At 44.3% G+C, this 17,683-nt stretch overlaps 1 protein-coding gene across 1 annotated transcript in view; it reads left to right on the top strand.

Moving 5' to 3' along the window:
* The window catches only part of DEPTOR (DEP domain containing MTOR interacting protein), a 182,746-nt gene that overhangs the window by 77,715 nt on the left and 87,348 nt on the right, over nucleotides 1-17,683 (top strand). Inside the window, exon 4 of the mRNA XM_519926.8 lies at nucleotides 14,381-14,559. Within this exon, the coding sequence (XP_519926.3) occupies nucleotides 14,381-14,559 (179 nt within the window). The remainder of the gene's footprint in view (nucleotides 1-14,380; nucleotides 14,560-17,683) is intronic.

The raw sequence follows: 17,683 nt of genomic DNA on the forward strand, positions 1-17,683 counted from the left end.
CATGAGCGACAGCACCCTGCCATGTTTCTTATATCTTTTAAATATATTTGGCATGGTGAAGTGGCTCACACCTGTAACTCCAGCACTTTGGGAGGCCAAGGTGGTAGGATTGCTTGAGCCTGGAAAGTCAAGGCTGCAGTGAGGTGTGGTCACACCACTGACAGGGTTAGACACTATCTAATATACACACACACACACACACACACACACACACACACACATCAATTTTCCCAGATTGTCATCAGTTTTCCTTCATCACTTCATCTTACCTCTCCTAAATATCTTTATTTACTCCTCCTTTCTTTCTCTGTTTTGGTATCAATTTCTTCTATTTTCTAATAATTATGAAAGCATTCAGAATAAATAATAACCATTCCTGTCAAATGAGCCTTTATAATAGGTTTTAGAACCCAGCTTCCCTTGACATTTGTTTGAAAAGGCTCACCGAGGTTTGAATTGTTTTGAATTGAGGGTACAAGCACTTGGTTCCTCTCCTTCTTATATAATTTTGTGGTGATGAAACCATAGTTGAATGTAGCCTTTTAGGATGGCCATGGCCTGAGAATCCACACTTGGCTTCTATCTAAAGCTGATTCAGATTCTGAAAATGGCTGTTGAAGGCAACACTAAAACCCACGGGGAATGTGAAAATTACAACTTTCCAGAATATCAGTCTCTTCAGAGCGTAAAACCAACACTAAAAAGTTCTCATCTTTCTTTCAGCTAATTTGAAATAGCAAGCAAAGAGGAAGGGATTTTTATTTCCAAAAACAAATAACACCCTCCATTACTGTTGCTTATGGTATTCAGTTAGTTTTTAGTCCATTGATTAGAAGATATTTGTTGAGCACCTGATGTATACCTCCTCCCTGGGCTCAGTTTTCTAAGAAATAAAAACATTTAAGACATGGTGCCTGTTCTTCAGAAAGCTCTAGTTTCACTGGAGGGATAAAAATAGTACATAAAAATTGAGAGGAAATTCAAGCCGAGTGTGGTGGCTCACGCTGTAATTCCAGCACTGAGAGGCTGAGATGGGCAAGCCTGGGCAACATGGCAAAACCCTGTCTACTAAAAATACAAAAATTAGCTGGGCATGGAGGCACACGCCTGTAATCCCAGCTACTGGGGAGACCGAGGCAAGAGAACTGCTTGAACCCAGGAGGTAGAGGTTGCCGTGAGCTGAGATCCACAACACTGCCCTCCAGCCTGGGTGACAGAGTGAAACTCTGTCTCAAAAAAAAAAAAAAAAAAAAAAGAGGAAGTCAAAGAATTTCTTTAAAAGAAAAAAAAAGAGAGGAAATTCAAAGAGAGGGCAAGACCTGTATGGATTGCTCCTTAGTTGGGATACGTTCACAGAGACCTTAGGGCTTAATCTATCCATTTAAAATAGTCCCACTATCTCCATTGACACTTTATATGAATGACAGCCAGACACCTTCTGCTCTTTCCATCAGGCTGGTGCAGCCCCTCACCTCCACACAGGACACAGGACTGGTCATGAAGGCCTGGAGTTGGATTTCAGCCCCTGAACATAGGTTCCCTTGTACAGTGAACAACCTGTATTACTGTACAAGGAGCCCCTAAAGTTCCAAGATACATGTGCAGAACGTGCAGGTTTGTTACATAGGTAATAGTGTGCCATGGTGGTTTGCTGGCACCTAGGTATTAAGCCCTGCATGCACCATGCCCTCCCACCGCTACTGGGCCCAGTATGTGTTGTTCCCCCTGGGCCGTGTCCATGTGTTCTCATTGTTCAGTTCCCACTGATGAGTGAGAACATGTGGGTTTGGTTTTCTGTTCCTGTGTTAGTTTGCTGGGGATGATGGCTTCCAGCTTCATCCATGTCCCTGCAAAGGACGTGTAGTTTCAATTTCTTCAGGGAAGTGAAAATGGGAAGAAGTGAGGGAACACCATGAGTAAGGAACCAAGGTGAGACTGAGTATGTTCTATTCAGTGTCTGATATGAAGGCTGGTGAAGGAGGGTAGAAGATCCTCGTTGTCAGACTATAAAGTACTGTTTCTTCCCTTGTTCCTCACCTTTTCCAGTATGCAGTAGTTTTACTCATAAATATTAACTGAGCAGCTGTTTATTAGTTCCAAACCAAATTATTATGAAAATTATATCAATTTAGCTATGTAACATGTGCTCTATAGACAATAGCATAGTACTTAAAAATATCAATGCTCATGTGAGCATTTCTCCCTAATTAATACTTTCTTGCTGTCAAGGCCAAGGGAAAACTTTCCCTTTCTTGCTGTTGGGGCCAAGGGAGAAAAGGCATATATATTTATGGATAGTTTTATGTGACATAGGAACCTTTAAAATGAAGACCCAAAGATACAGGGGAAATTGTCCATTTTTATGCTAGGGTTCAAGAAATTATGAAGAGTTGTGTAGAAATATGACTGGAGGCCGGACGTGGTGGCTCACGCCTGTAATCCCAGTACTTTGGGAGGCTGAGGCAGGAGGATCACTTGAGGTCAGGAGTTTGAGACCAGCCTGGCCAACATGGTGAAACCCCGTCTCTACTGAAAATACAAAAATTAGCTGGGCATGGTGGCACACGCCTATAATCCTAGCTACTTGGGGGGCTGAGGCACGAGAATCACTTAATCACTTGAACCCAGGAGGTGGAGGTTGCAGTAAGCCAAGATTGTGCCACTGCACTCCAGCCTGGGTGACAGAGCAAGACTGTCTCAAAAAAAAAAAAAAAAAGAAATATGATTGGACAAAAAGGGTATGATCTACGGTTAATAGACTCAGTGGGGAAACCCAGTAAAGCCCGTCTATCTAGATTCTTCTTGGCCTTTCTGAGCATGCATTCCTTCTGAGTGTGGGGTAAGACCCTCTCTGGAATGGGGTTCTTATGACCTACAGTCAAACAAGATAGGTCAGATAGCTTCTTTTTTTTTTTTTTTTTTTTTTCTTAAGACAGATTCTCACTCTGTCACCCAGGCTGGAGTTCAGTGGCACGATCTTGGCTCACTGCAACCTCCACCTCCCCGGTTCAAGCAATTCTCCTGCCTCAACCTCCCGAGTATCTGAGATTACAGGTGCCCACCACCACGCCCGGCTAATTTTTTGTATTTTTAGTAGAGATGGGGTTTCACCATGTTGGCCAGGCTGGTCTCAAGCTCCTGACCTCAGGTGATCCACCCACCTTGGCCTCCCAAAGTGTTGTGATTACAGGCATGAGCCAGCATGCCTGGCCAAGACAATGGTTTTATTATTTGGGTGAATGAATAATTAACTTTTTTTTTTTTTTTTGGAGACAGGGTCTCACTCTGTCATCCAGACTGGAGCACAGTGGTGCAATCACAGCTCACTGCAGCCTCAAACTCCTGGGCTCAAGTGATCCTCCCACCTCAGCCTCCTGAGCAGCTAAGACTACAGGCATGTGCCACTACACCCAACTAATCTTTTGGTATTTTTTCTTGAGATGGGGTTTTGCCATATTGCCCAGGTTGGTCTTGAATTCCTGGGCTCAAGTAATCCTCCCACCTTGGCCTCCCAAACTGCTGGGATTAAGGTGTGAGCCAGCATGCCCAGTCTGTTTTGCTTTTAAAATTAATTGATCATATTAACACGACTTGTTTTTTAAAACTCTCTTTCTAAATTATGAAGCATCTTTTTGACCTAAGCCCCACAGGCCATTTTGTCTCCCTCCCTGGCTTTTGCTCCTGTACATCATTCACATCTATTCCCAGGTTACATAGGGCCTCCTCAGCTCTTTTGAATTTTTTTTCCCAGTGTACAAGGAGATCGCTATCAGCTTATTTCTATTCTTGCACTGGCCCCTAAATGTAGTAGTTCCTTCTATTGTAGTGCTGCCTTCCCTCTAGGTTAATATGCCTCTGGGAAATCTGAGTCAGATATAGATCCAGGAAAGGTGGAAATCAGCTCACATGCACAAGCAAAACCTGGTGAGTGCTTGCAGCAGGCAAATATTGGTGTGTGTGTGTGTGTGTGTGTGTGTGTGTGTGTGTGTGTTTTGAGACAGTCTTGCTCTGTTGCCCAGACTGGAGTGCAGTGGCACAATCTTGGCTCACTGGAACCTCCGTCTCCTGGGTTCAAGCGATTCTCCTGCCTCAGCCTCTTGAGTAGCTGGGATTACAGGTGCCCCCCACCACACTTGGCTAATTTTGTATTTTAGTAGAGACAGGGATTTGCCATGTTGGCCAGGATGGTCTTGAACTTCCAACCTCAGGTGATCTAACCACCTCGGCCTCCCAAAGTGCTGGGATTACAGGCATGAGCCACTGCACCCGGCCTCTATGATTGAATTTTAAGAGTTATTATGTTCTGGATGCCAATCTGTTATTAGACATAGACTTTGCAAATATTTTCTCCCATTCTGTTCTTGATGGTATTGTTTGTAGCACAAAAGTTTTTAATTTTGAAATAGTCCAATTTGTCTATTTCTCTGTTATGCTGCTTGTGCTTTTGGCCTCCTATCTAAGAAAACATGCCTAATCCAAGCCTATGGAAACTTGCTACTTACGTTTTCTTTCAAACATAGGAGTTTTATAATTTTAGCTCTTAATGTTTAGTTCCATAATCCATTTTGACATAATTTTTTTCCTTTCTTTTTTTTTTTTTTTTTTTTTGAGTCAAAGTTTCGCTGTTATTGCCCAGGCTGGAGTGCAATGGTGTGATCTGGGCTCACCACAACCTCTGCCTCCTGAGTTCAAGCGATTCTCCTGCCTCAGCCTCCCAAGTAGCTGGGATTACAGGCATGTGCCACCACGCCCAGCTAATTTTGTATTTTGGGTAGAGATGGGTTTTCTCCATGTTGGTCAGGTTGGTCTCGAACTCTCGACCTCAGGTGATCCACCCACCTTGGCCTCCCAAAGTGCTGGGATTACAGGTGTGAGCCACTGCACCCTGCTGACATAATTTTTATATAAGGCATGAGGTATATATTAAAAACCACTGAATTGTATGTGTTAAATAGGTTAATTGTATGGTATGTGAATTATCTCTGAGTAAAGCTGGAAGAGGAAGGAAGGGGAGGGTGCGGGAGAAGAGAAGGAGAAGAAGTCATCTTGGCAGCATCTGCTTCCTCTTTCTTGAGCCCCGCATCACCAGGTCCAGACTTCCTTACTGGAGAGAGGCTATTTTGAGGGGTACCGCAGAGCCAACGATCCACTTCTGGCCATCATCTGCATGCAATTGTGAGTGATCCCAAGCTAGAGTCATAGAGGAACTGCCCAGGTGAACCCCAGACAATGCATACAATAGTAACATATAATTAAATGATGGTTATTTTAAGCCACCAAGTTTGGGAGTAGCTTGTCATATGGCAAAAAATAATTGCAACAAGTAGTAAGTCAAACTCTTGCTTTAACATTGTGACTACATATTGATCCTAAAATAAAATCCCACGAAAGGCATGGTCTTCAAAATAAGAACCTGGATGGGGACATTAGTTGATTATAAGGGGAAATGAAATAAAGAAGCGCTAAGGCTGGTGGAGCATGTTGTAAATGGCAAGTTGATCCAATCCAGGCAGGCATGCCAGCTGGCCTCAGTCCTAAAGCTCACACTGGCAGAAGCAGCTAACCAGTCACTTGTCCAGAGGCCACCAGATACTTGGTAGGAGCTCTAGAGGGCTGGCAGGTCATGTTTCTAGTTACAAGAAATGACACAAGTTAACCCCATCCACTGGCCCTCCCCATTCCCTGAAAGGAAAATCACCGAACTGGAAGGGACAGAGTGGTCAGAAACAGGGATAAAGGCCAGGAGTCTGTGTCTGTGTCTTAAATGGAGACTATCAATAGTGCCAAAGTCTCTTGATTATCTCCACACAGGTCTCCTTTTTTTTTTTTTTAAGAGACAGTGTTTTTTTTTTTTTTTTAGATGAAGTCTCATTCTGTCACCCAGGCTGAAGTGCAATGTCACAATCTCAGCTCACTGTAACCTCTGCCTCCTGGGTTCAAGTGATTCTCCTGCCTCAGCCTCCCAAGCAGCTGGGATTATAGGCACCCACCACCACACCCAGCTAATTTTTTTGTGTTTTTAGTAGAGACGGGGTTTCACCCTGTTGGTCAGGCTGATCTTGAACTCCTGATCTCAGGTGATCTACCTGCCTTGGCCTCCCAAAGTGCTGGGATTACAGGCATGATTCACTGTCCCTGGCCAGAGACAGGGTCTTGCTGTGTCATCCAGGCTGGAGTGCAGTGGCACAATCATAGCTCACTGCAACTTTGAACTCCTGGGCTCAAGGGATCTTCCTGCCTTAGCCTCCCAAAGTGCTGGGATTGCAGGTGGGAGTGAGCAACTGCACCCAGCTTGGGGTTGTTTTTAGTATATACTTGGATAATGATGTATAGCAGGAGAATGCATATAATTAAATTTAATTTATTCACTTAGCTTTTTGAAAACCTACTGTGCTAGGAAAAAACTGTGAACCACAGAGACAGGGACTCTGGTCTCAAAAAGCTTCTAATCAAGTGAGCAAGTAATTCCCCTAGGCTTCGAGAGGGACCTTAGAAATGGTACATGGTCCAGATTTGTAGGAATTGCAGATTTCTTAGAGAAAGTGATATCTAAAACCAGAAAACTGAGGACGCTAGTTTTTCTTCCATTTTGTCCTCCAGGACAGCTTATTTGAGGGTCAAAAGAAATGAAGGAATGGTGGTATTTCTTGCCTGGGCATGCACATGGGTCCTTCTATTTTTTTTTTTTTTCTTTCTTTCTTTCTTTTTTTTTTTTTTTTCAGACAGAGTCTTGCTCTGTCGCCCAGGCTGGAGTGCAATGGTGCAATCTTGGCTCACTGCAACCTCCGCCTCCTGGGTTCAAGCGATGCTCCTGCCTCAGCCTCCCATGTAGCTGGAATTATAGGCATGCGCCACCATGCCCGGCTAATTTTTGTATTTTTAGTAAAGACAGGGTTTCACCATGTTGGCCAGGATGGTCTTGAACTCCTGACCTCAAGTGATTCGCCCACCTTGGCCTCCCAAAGTGCTGGGATTTTACAGGCGTGAGCCCCCGCTCCCGGCCTCTATTTTCTTTTCTAGATTCTTGTCATCATTCCATGTGGCTTTATTCTATTCAGTTTATTCCCTGGAACTTCAGTGTTCATCCGTCATTCTGTTGTGACTTTCCGAGCTATGTAACATGCCTCAGTGTGTGTGGTTTCATGTATCTTTGCCACTGCTTATTCATACAAATGTGTTCCAGCTATCTATTCCTACAAAACAAGTCATACTAAGATTTAGCAGTCTAAAACAACAATGATGTGTTATTTCTTCTGATTCCATGGTTTGCGTGGTGGTTACTCTATTGGTTTAATCTGGGCACATTCATCTGCTTGCTGAAGGGTCAGCTGGGCTGGAAGGTCCAGGATGCCCTCATTCACATGTCTGAGAGCTGGTGCTTGCTGTTGCTTGGACAACCTGGTCCTCCTCCTGTGGCCTCTTCCCCTCTAATAAGCTAGACCTGCCCCCTTTCATGGTGATTTCAGGAGGGCATTCCAAGGGGCAAAGGTGGAAGTTGTAAGGCCTCTTAAAGCCTCACCTTAGAAGTTGCATAATGTCACTTTCATTGCATCCTGTTGGTCAAAGCCAGTCACAAAGCTAGGCCAAGTTCATCACCTTAGAAGTTGCATAACATGGCCGGGCATGGTGGCTCACACCTGTAATCCCAGCACTTTGGGAGGCCGAGGGTGAATCACTTGAGGTCAGGAGTTTGAGACCAGCCTGAACAACACGGTAAAATCCCATCTCTACTAAAAATACAAAAATTAGCCAGGTGTGGTGGCATGCACCTGTAATCCTAGCTGCTCAGGAGGCTGAGGCAGGGGAATAGCATGAACCCAGGAGGCAGAGGTTGCAGTGAGCCGAGATCACGTCACCGTACTCCAGCCTGGGTGACAGATCGAGACTCTGTCTCAAAGAAAAAAAAAAAAGAAGAAGAAGAAGAATAGCCTCACTTTCACTGCATCCCGTTGGTCAGAGCAAGTCACAAAGCTAGCCCAAGTTCAAGGGAAATTGAAATGGACTCAGCATTTGGATGGGAGAAGCAATGAAGTCACACTGGAAGACACATGAGGAACTACTGTGTCCATCTTTGCATACAGTTTCCTAGAGAGTGTTTTTATGTTTCTGTCACTTGCGTTGACATACGTGTGACAGTTGTCCTTACCACCTTCTAAGAAGGGGTTGTCCATTATTATATTAAATAAAATTCATATCGCTTATACCAACTCTGCTGTTACTAACTTTGGGAAAGAAGCCTGTTGCCTGTTGGCTATTTCTCTTTCTTTCTTTCTTTCTTTCTTTCTTTCTTTCTTTCTTTCTTTCTTTCTTTCTTTCTTTTTTTTTTTTTGAGACAGAATCTCGCTCTGTCACCCAGGCTGGAGGGAAGTGGCGCCATCTCGGCTCACTGCAAGCTCCGCCTCCCGGGCTCACGCCATTCTCCTGCCTCAGCCTCCTCAGCAGATGGGACTACAGGCGCCCACCACCACGCCCAGCTAATTTTTGTAAATTTAGTAGAGACAGGGTTTCACCGTGTTAGCCAGGATGGTCTCGATTTCCTGACCTTGTGATCCACCTGCCTCGGCCTCCCAAAGTGCTGGGATTGCAGGCATGAGCCACTGCGCTTGGCCACCTGTTGGCTATTTCTAAGCATGGATTAAAGTGCAGAAGAGGTTTGATTTGGGAAAAGATCTAAATTTTTTTTTTTTTTGAAACGGAGTCTTGCTCTGTCGCCCAGGCTGGAGTACAGTGGTGCGATCTCAGTTCACTGCAACCTCTGCCTGCCAGGTTCAAGTGATTCTCCTGCCTCAGCCTCCTACCACAGTAGCTGGGATTACAGGCATGCACCACCACACCCAACCAATTTTTGTATTTTTAGTAGAGATGGGGTTTCACTGTGTTGGCCAGGCTGGTCTTAAACTCATGACCTCAAGTAATCCACCCTCCTTGGCCTCAAAATGCTGGGATTACAGGTGTGAACCTCTGTGCTTGGCCTCTAAATAAGATTTTTAAGTGACTTCTGTTACATGCTGAATGAGAAGGTCTTTAATGAGTTCTATTAGATGCTTATACCTTGTATACTCTTATACTCTTAATAAGGGTGTACATTCATGGGCCAGGCGCAGTGGCTCACACCCGTAATCCCAGCACTTTGGGAGGCTGAGGTGGGCAGATCACGAGGTCAGAAGTTCGAGACCAGCCTAGCCAACATGGTGAAACGTCATTTCTACTAAAGATACAAAAATTAGACATGGTGGCACACGCCTGTAATCCCAGCAACTCAGGAGGCTGAGGCAGGAGAATTGCTTGAACCTGCAAGGCAGAGGTTGCAGAGAGCCGAGATCATGCCAAGGCACTCCAGCCTGGGTAACAGGGTGAGACTCCCTCTCAAAAAAAAAAAACAAAAACAAAAACAAAAAAACAGTATACATTCATATACTTAGAACTTCACTTGCCCCCAAGATTTTTGATGATAACAACAATTTAGTGAAGGAAGTGGAACAGGTATTATCTTCCTCATTTAATATGAGTTTGGGAGACAGTGAGAAGGTACATGACTAGTTTGTAGCAGAGCTGTGTTTGGGTCCCAGGCACCTAATTTCTAATCCTGAATCCCTTCCATGGATTTCAAATAGAACTCTAATCATTCTTCTAGGAAGAGAGAAGGGACCTTAAAGGAATCTCCATTTTCATCAGTTCATAGCTATGAAGGCAGAAATTCATCTTGCCCCAATGTAGGTACAATGATTACTTACATAGCATAACACTTTATGTACACTGTACATTATTTCTTATTACAAAGTTGTTTCATTCACACTCATGATTTTCACAAGAGCTGGGTAAGGATACCATTATAGTCTTAAGAAAAACAAGGTTGAATAAAAGAAAAGTGGCTCCCAGCACGTTGGAAGGCTGAGGCTGGCGGATCACCTGAGGTCAGGAGTTTAAGACCAGCCTGGCCAACATGATGAAACCCCGTCTCCACTAAAAATACAAAAATTAGCTGGGCTTGGTGGCACGTGCCTGTAATCCCAGCTACTTGGGAGGCTAAGGCAGGATAATTGCCTGAATCCGGGAGGCGGAGGTTGCACTGAGATTGCACCATTGCGCTCCAGCCTGGGTGACAAGAGTGAAACTCCATCTCAAAAAAAAAAAAAAAAAAGAAAAGAAAGAAAGAAAAGTGGCTTGCCTTACATCTCAAAGTTATTAAGTGACTCACTGGGATAAACTTAAATCTTTGAATGCATAGTCCAGTGTTCTTTCTTACCATTATATTCTTGAGAAAAACAAGGCTGAATAAAAGAAAAGTGGCTGGGCACAGTGGATCACGTCTGTAATCCCCGCCCTTTGGGAGGCTGAGGCGGGTGGATCACCTGAGGTTGGGAGTTCGAGACCAGCCTGACGAGCATGGAGAAACCCCGTCTCTATGAAAAACACAAAATTAGCCGGGTGTGGTGGTGCATGCCTGTTATCCCAGCTACTTGGGAGGCTGAGGCAGGAGAATCGCTTGAACCCGGGAGGCAGAGGTTGCGGTCAGCTGAGATTGCGTCATTGCACTCCAGCCTGGGCAACAAGAGCGAAACTCTGTATCAAAAAAAAAAAAAAAAAGTGGCTTGACTTACATCTCAAAGCTACTAAGTGACTCACTGGGATAAACTTAAATCTTTGAATTCCTTGTCCAGTGTTCTTTCTACAGCATGGTTGGGCTCTGAGTCTAAAAGCATTGAAAATAAACATCATATGGCATTCAGGTACAGGGCTTAATTACCTCCAAATGCAATGATTGATAGGTATAGAGTGAGTGTTTGCATGACCTTGAGCAAGTTTCCTTCCCATCACACTGAAAGCGGCAGTTCCATTTTTCTCATTTGAATGGGAACTACATTTTTCTCATGTGAATAAAGAGGGTTTGGACTACAATGATCTCCAAGGTTTCTTCCTACTCTAGAATGAAATAGTTCAATTTGTATTGTATATTATTGTTAGTTTCAAAGGAAATGAAGGTTTTTAAAAGAGACAGCCAGACTTTCATATGGAAGACAGGAACTCATCAGGAATAATTTTACAGAGGAAGATGACACAATAACTGTGACATTTTATATGGTTCAATTTTTAATTTAACGAAGTTTTATGGGCCAGGTGTGGTAGCTCACCCCTGTAATCCCAGCACTTTGAGAGGCCGAGGCCAGCAGATCACTTGAGGTCAGGAGTTTGAGACCAGCATGGCCAACATGGTGAAAACCCATCTCTACTAAAAATACAAAAAAAAAAAGAAGTAGCTGGACATGGTGGTGCATGCCCGTAGTTCCAGCTACTTGGGAGGCTGAGGCAGGAGAATCACCTGAACTTGGGAGGTGGAGGTTGCAGTGAGCTGAGATTGCACCACTGCACTCCAGCCTGGGTGACAGAGCAAGACTCTGTCTCAAACAAAACAAAACAAAAACAAAAAACCCCAAAGTTTTATGGACAAACATGGACTCAACCTTCTTGGAGCCTATAATTGATCTGTCTTTAATCTGATAATCACAGAAACTGTACAGGGAGCAATGAGATGGTCTAATTGAGACCTGACCATAACCGAGATGCAAAACAAGAAGTCAAGTAGGCATGGGAGGGTGTGGTGGGGAGAAGAGAGGGAGAGCATTCTAGCCATGGGGATGGCAAATTCAAAGGCCTGTGGTAGATGGGGCATGGTATGTTTGAGGAACTGAAAGAGGGCAGGATCACGCATACTTTATAGGCTATGTGAAGAATTTTGGTCTTTATCCTAAAAGCAATGAGAAGCTATTGAAGTGTATTTTCAACAGGGGAAGGACATTATCAGGTTTGAATTTTTAAAAGATAATTTAATAGCTATGTGTAGACTTAGGGGTCCAAGGTTGGGTTGAGAATAAGAGTGGATGCATAGTATAGTCAATTAAGAAAACACTGTAGTTGTCTAGGTTAAAGTATTGGTATTTTAGACTAAGGTAGTGGCAGTGCCTGAGATGGGAAGGCTTAGACATACATGAGAGAGATTTAGGAGTTCAAGTTCACAGTTCGTGTTGATGACTGGGCAGGGGGTGAGGAAGAGAGAGGGGCCAAGGACAATGCCTCATTTTCTGGCTGGACATTGTAAGCATTGACTGGCACAGGACCGGGTTTGGAAGGAAGAACGTGAGCTCAGTCTTGGGGTTGTTGATTTTGAGGTGGCTTTGAGAAATCTATGTGGATGCAAAGCTGTAGGGTTGGGAGTATAGGCCTGGTCTGGGAATATAAATCTGGGAATCTGGAATGTGGATAGTAATCGAAGACAGGGAAATGGAGGAGCTCACTAGAGAGACTATGGAATGAGAAAAGAGGTATGTAGGGACTGAATCTCAAGGAATTCCAGCCTTTAAAGTCCAGAGAGATGCAGATAAGCCAACACAAGGGTAGCTGAGTAAGAGGTAGGAGCAGAGGGCAGGTCGAAAACCAATAGAGTGTGATTGATGTCCCCCTAGCCAAGGGCAGTGGTCAGTACCTTCTACTATTGGGTTTTTTTGTTTTTTGTTTTTGTTTTTGAGAGGGAGTCTCCCTCTGTCACTCAGGCTGGAGTGCAGTTGTGCGAACTCGGCTCACTGCAACCTCTGCCTCTGGGTCAAGCAACTCTCCTGCCTCCGCCTCCTGAGTAGCTGGTACTACAGGCATGTGCCAATGTGTCTGGCTAATTTTTTTGTATTTTTAGTAGAGATGGGGTTTCGCCATGTTGCCCAGGCTAATCTCAAACCCCTGACCTCAAGTGATCCACCAGCCTCGGCTTCCCAAGGTGCTGGGATTACAGGTGTGAGCTACCAATCCCGGCCCCATATACTGGTATTAATGTCAACCAGAATAAGGACTGACATTTGTGTTACATTGCATCATATATTGATGCATAGGAGAACACTTATAGGCCCAGTTGGAGCTATTTTGGAGATGTGAAAATGGAATCCAGAGTTGAGGAATGCCTGGGAAGACAGGTGTGAGAAGCAAGCTATGTGGGTATGGGAGGATTTCAAAAGAGTCACCTATGTAGTCGTCTTGGTTCAGGCTACTGTAACAAAATATACCACAGGCTGAGTAGCTTAAACAACAAACATTTGTGTGGGAGGTCCAAGATCAAGGTGCCAGTGATCCAGTGACACCTGCTTCTTGGTTTGCAGGTGGCTGCTTCTTGGTTTGATCCTGCTTCTTGGTTTGCAGATGGCTGTCTTCTGGCTATGTTCTCACGTGGCAACAGCAGAGAGAAAGAAAGAGAGCAAGCTCCCTTTTGTCTCTTTTCATAAGGGCACTAATGCCATCATGATGGCTCCAGCCTTGTAACCTAACTACCTCCCAAATGTGCCACCTGCAAATGTCATCACATTAGCGACTAGAGATTCACCATATGTAATTAGCGGGGACCGCTGAGCACGGTGGCTCACGCTGGTAATCTTGGCACTTTGGGAGGCCAAGATGGGCGGATCAGGAGGTCAGGAGTTTGAGACCAGCCTGGACAATATGGTGAAACCCCGTCTCTAGTAAAAATACAAAAATTAGCCAGGTGTAGTGGCATGTGCCTGTAATCCCAGCTACTCTGGAGGCCAAGGCAGGAGAATCGCTTGAACCCAGGAGGTGGAGGTTGCAGTGAGCCAAGGTCACACCATTGCACTCCAGCCTGGGCAACAAGAGTGAAACCCCGTCTCAAAAAAAAAAAAAAAAATTAGCGAGGACACACTCAGTTCACAGCACTAGTCTTCTTAGCACAGAAGTGAAATAATGCAATTAGGAAAGAAATACTAGCTTTTTCAGAATGGTAGAGTAGAACATGAAATTGTAACCTCTTTTCAAGATTGCTAACTTGAATGCAGTCTGCTAATCGTAGAGTTTTGGATTGCATTTCCAATTTTTTTTTTGAAATTACTAGGAGAAAATGCATCTTGTTTGCTTCTGAAGCAATTAGAAATTACATGTGTGGTACGCTGGGCTTGTAATCCCAGCACTTTGGGAGGCCGAGAAGGGTGGATCACCTGAGGTTGGGAGTTCAAGACCAGCCTGACCAACATGGAGAAAACCTGTCGCTACTAAAAATACAAAATTAGCTGGGTGTGGTGACACATGCCTGTAATCCCAGCTATTCGGGAGGTCAAGGTAGAAGAATTGCTTGAACCCAGGAGGCGGAGGTTGCAGTGAGCCAAGATCACGCCATTGCACTTCCAGCCTGGGCAACAAGAGCGAAACTCTGTCTCAAAAAAAAAAAAAAAAAAAAAAGTAAAAAGAAATTACATGTGTGGTGGCACCTGACAGCTGCATCTGTCTGTCTGACAACTTTGCTGTAGTACTTCATGGAAATCTATGATTTCAAATGAGCTGTTTTCCTTTCGTATAGGTTTATTTTTCTTTTCCCTTTTTTTCTTCCCAGGCTGATGAGCCCTGAAAACACACTCCTGCAGCCCAGGGAGGAGGAAGGGGTCAAGTATGAGCGCACCTTCATGGCATCTGAATTCCTGGACTGGCTGGTTCAGGAAGGTGAGGCCACCACAAGGAAAGAGGCAGAGCAGCTTTGCCACCGGCTTATGGAGCATGGCATCATCCAGCATGGTGAGCATATTGGGCAGCTTTTGCTGCAGGAACAAACAGCCAGCCCCAAATCTTGTGTCTTACAACAAGTACTTATTTCTCACTCATGAATCTGTAAGTCAGCTGCACCTCTGCTTATGTTCAGCTTGTCTCCAAGTTGGGGGTCAAGTTCAGGTCTGTGCTCCACGCCTTTCCATTCTGGGACACAGACTAAAGGAATATCCACTGTCTGTGATGTGTTATTTTTAATAAATTATTGCACATGCTAAAGAGGACAGGCAGGTTCTTATAGCGCCTCCAAAAGCTGCTGCTTGGATGTGATGTAACATCACAACTTTGTATCTAACTGGCTAAAGCAAGTCATGAAGTCAAGTATAATATGGAGTTGGGAAGTGGATGCCTCCCAGAAGGTTGGTTGTTAGAGAATAAACATTTCCTGAACCATGATGTAAGCTGCCACAGTGAAGAGTTAAGCCAAAGAGACTTCATAAAAGTATCACTTTCCGTTTAGGGCCAAATCATAATGATGCAATGTAAGTTACTGGTTAAGAAGTGTTTTAGTCAGCCCTTTGTATCTGTGGGTTCTGCATCTGTGTATTTAACCAACCATGAATTTAAAATCTTTGGAAAAAAGTTATCTGAACTACACACGCATAGACATTTTTTCATCATTATTCCCTAAACAGTACAATGTAACAACTACTTACAGAGTGTTTACATTGTATCGGGTATTTTACATTGTATCTGACCTACGTTGGTTAACTGTAGATCATGAGACTCCCATTCCAAGTCGGGCACGGTGGCTCACACTTGTCATCCCAGCACTTTGGGAGGCTGAGGTGGGTGGATCACCTGAGGTGAGGAGTTCAAGACCAGCCTGGCCAACATGGTGAAACCCCATCTCTACTGAAAAATACAAAAATTACCTGGGTGTTGTGGTGCACGTCTGTAATCCCAGCTACTCAGGAAGTAATCTAGAAATGATTTGAAGTATACAAAAGGATGTGCGTAGGTTATACATGTAAGGACCAAGAGAACACTTTCCCCTTTGCCCTCTGAAGGTTTGCTGAAAATCACTGACAAGAGGCAGATTTGTTTTGTTTTGTTTAAGGCAGAGTCTCCTTCCGTCACCCAGGCTGGACTGCAAAGGCACCATCTCAGCTCACTGCAACCTCCACCTCCCAGGTTCAAGTGATTCTCATGCCTCAGCCTCCTGAGTAGCTGGAATTACAATGGGATTACAGGCGCACTAATTTTTGTATTTTTAGGGGAGGGATTTGCCATGTTGGCCAGGCTGGCCTCTAACTACTGGCCTCAAGTGATCCACCCACCTTGGCCTCCCGAAGAGCTGGGATTACAGGCGTGAACAACCGTGCTGGGCCCAAGAGGCAGATTAATAGGAGAAAAGGCATACAAATTTATTAACATGTATGGCAGCCTTCAGAATGAAAAGCCAGAGATACAGGGAAAATCATCCATTGTTATGCGTATGTTCAACAAAGTATGGACAGTTATGTAGAAATATGATTGGACAAAAAGGGTATGATCTAAAGTTAATAGACTGAGTAGAGCAGCCCAACAAGGCCTGTCTGTATAGATTCTTTTTGGCCTCTCTGCAGCATTCATTCCTCCTGGGTGTAGGGCAGGACCCTTTCTGGAATGGAAGTCTTTTTTGTTTTGTTTTGTTTTGTTTTTTTGAGATTGAGTCTCTCTTTGTCACCCAGGCTGGAGTGCAGTAGCATGATCTTGGCTCACTGCAACTTCCGCCTCCCAGGTTCAGGTGATGCTCCTGCCTTAGCCTTCCGAGTCGCTGAGATTACAGACGTGCACCACAACACCCAGCTAATTTTTGTATTTTTTAGTAGAGATGGGGTTTCACCATGTTGGCCAGGCTGGTCTTACAGTCTTCACCTCAGGTGATCCATCTGCCTCAGCCTTCCAAAGTGCTGGGATTACAAGTGTGAGCCACCATGCCCGGCTTGGAATGGGAGTCTTATGACCTACAGTTAACCAGCGTAGGTCAGATAATTTCTTTATGGCCTGTTTTTACACAGAAAGGCAGAGGGAAAGTTAGAGTAATATTTTAAGATTTTATGTAATCCCAGCACTTTGGGAGGCTGAGGCTGGTGGATCACCTGAGGTCAGGAGTTCGAGACCAGCCTGGCCAACATGGTGAAACCCCCATCTCTACTAAAAATACAAAACATTAGCTGGGTGTGGTGGTGTGTGCCTGTAGTCCCAGCTACTCAGGAGGCTGAGGCAAGAGAATCGCTTGAACCCTGGAGGTGGAGGTTGCAGTGAGCCGAGATTGTGCCACTGTATTCCAACCTGGGTGGCAGAGCAAGACTTCGTCCCCCCCCCCCCCAAAAAAAGAGTAAGTATTGTTTTACAGTACTTTTATTTCATTTAGACATACGCTATAAAACATAGGGACATATGCAGGTGTATATTGAGTTACAACCTAAAAATTATTTGTTACTGTGTATTGGAGTCAAATATTTTGGAAGCCATGGATCTAGAGGCATTGCTTAGAGTGAGTGACACTGTATTCCAGGCTGCTTTCTCCTGTGCAGTTCTGCCACAGTTGGACTCACAGCTGTCTGTTGGTGGCCTAACATGTCTAGCTCTGGTTTAAGTTCACTGAGGAAAGGAAGATGGACAGGGAAGCACAGTGCTGGTGTGATCCCTGACCTTAAGCCGTTCATAGTATTGTCAGGACTATGAGATGGTTATAGAAGCAATTAGAGAACAGTAGAAGATGTGCTATCTATTTCATTTATTTATTTATTTTATACTATAAGCCAGGCACTGTGCTAATCCTTTTACCCTTATTAACTTATTAATAAATAAACTCTATGAGGTAGATATTCTTTTTTAAAAAAATGTATTGTGATAAGAACATTAATATGAGAGCTACCTTCTTTTATTATTATTATTATTTTTTGGGACAGTTACTGCTCTGATCATGCAGTGGCAGATCTCGGCTCACTGCCACCTCCACTTCCCAGGTTCAAGGGATTCTCCTGCCTCAGCCTCCCCAGTAGCTGTGCACCACCACGCTCAGCTGATTTTTGTATTTTTAGTAGAAACAGGATTTCACCATGTTGGCCAGGTGGGTCTCGAACTCCTGACCTCAAGTGATCCG

This window comes from Pan troglodytes, chromosome 7 (assembly GCF_028858775.2).
Source record: "Pan troglodytes isolate AG18354 chromosome 7, NHGRI_mPanTro3-v2.0_pri, whole genome shotgun sequence".
In the NCBI taxonomy this organism is placed as follows: Eukaryota; Metazoa; Chordata; class Mammalia; order Primates; family Hominidae; genus Pan; species Pan troglodytes.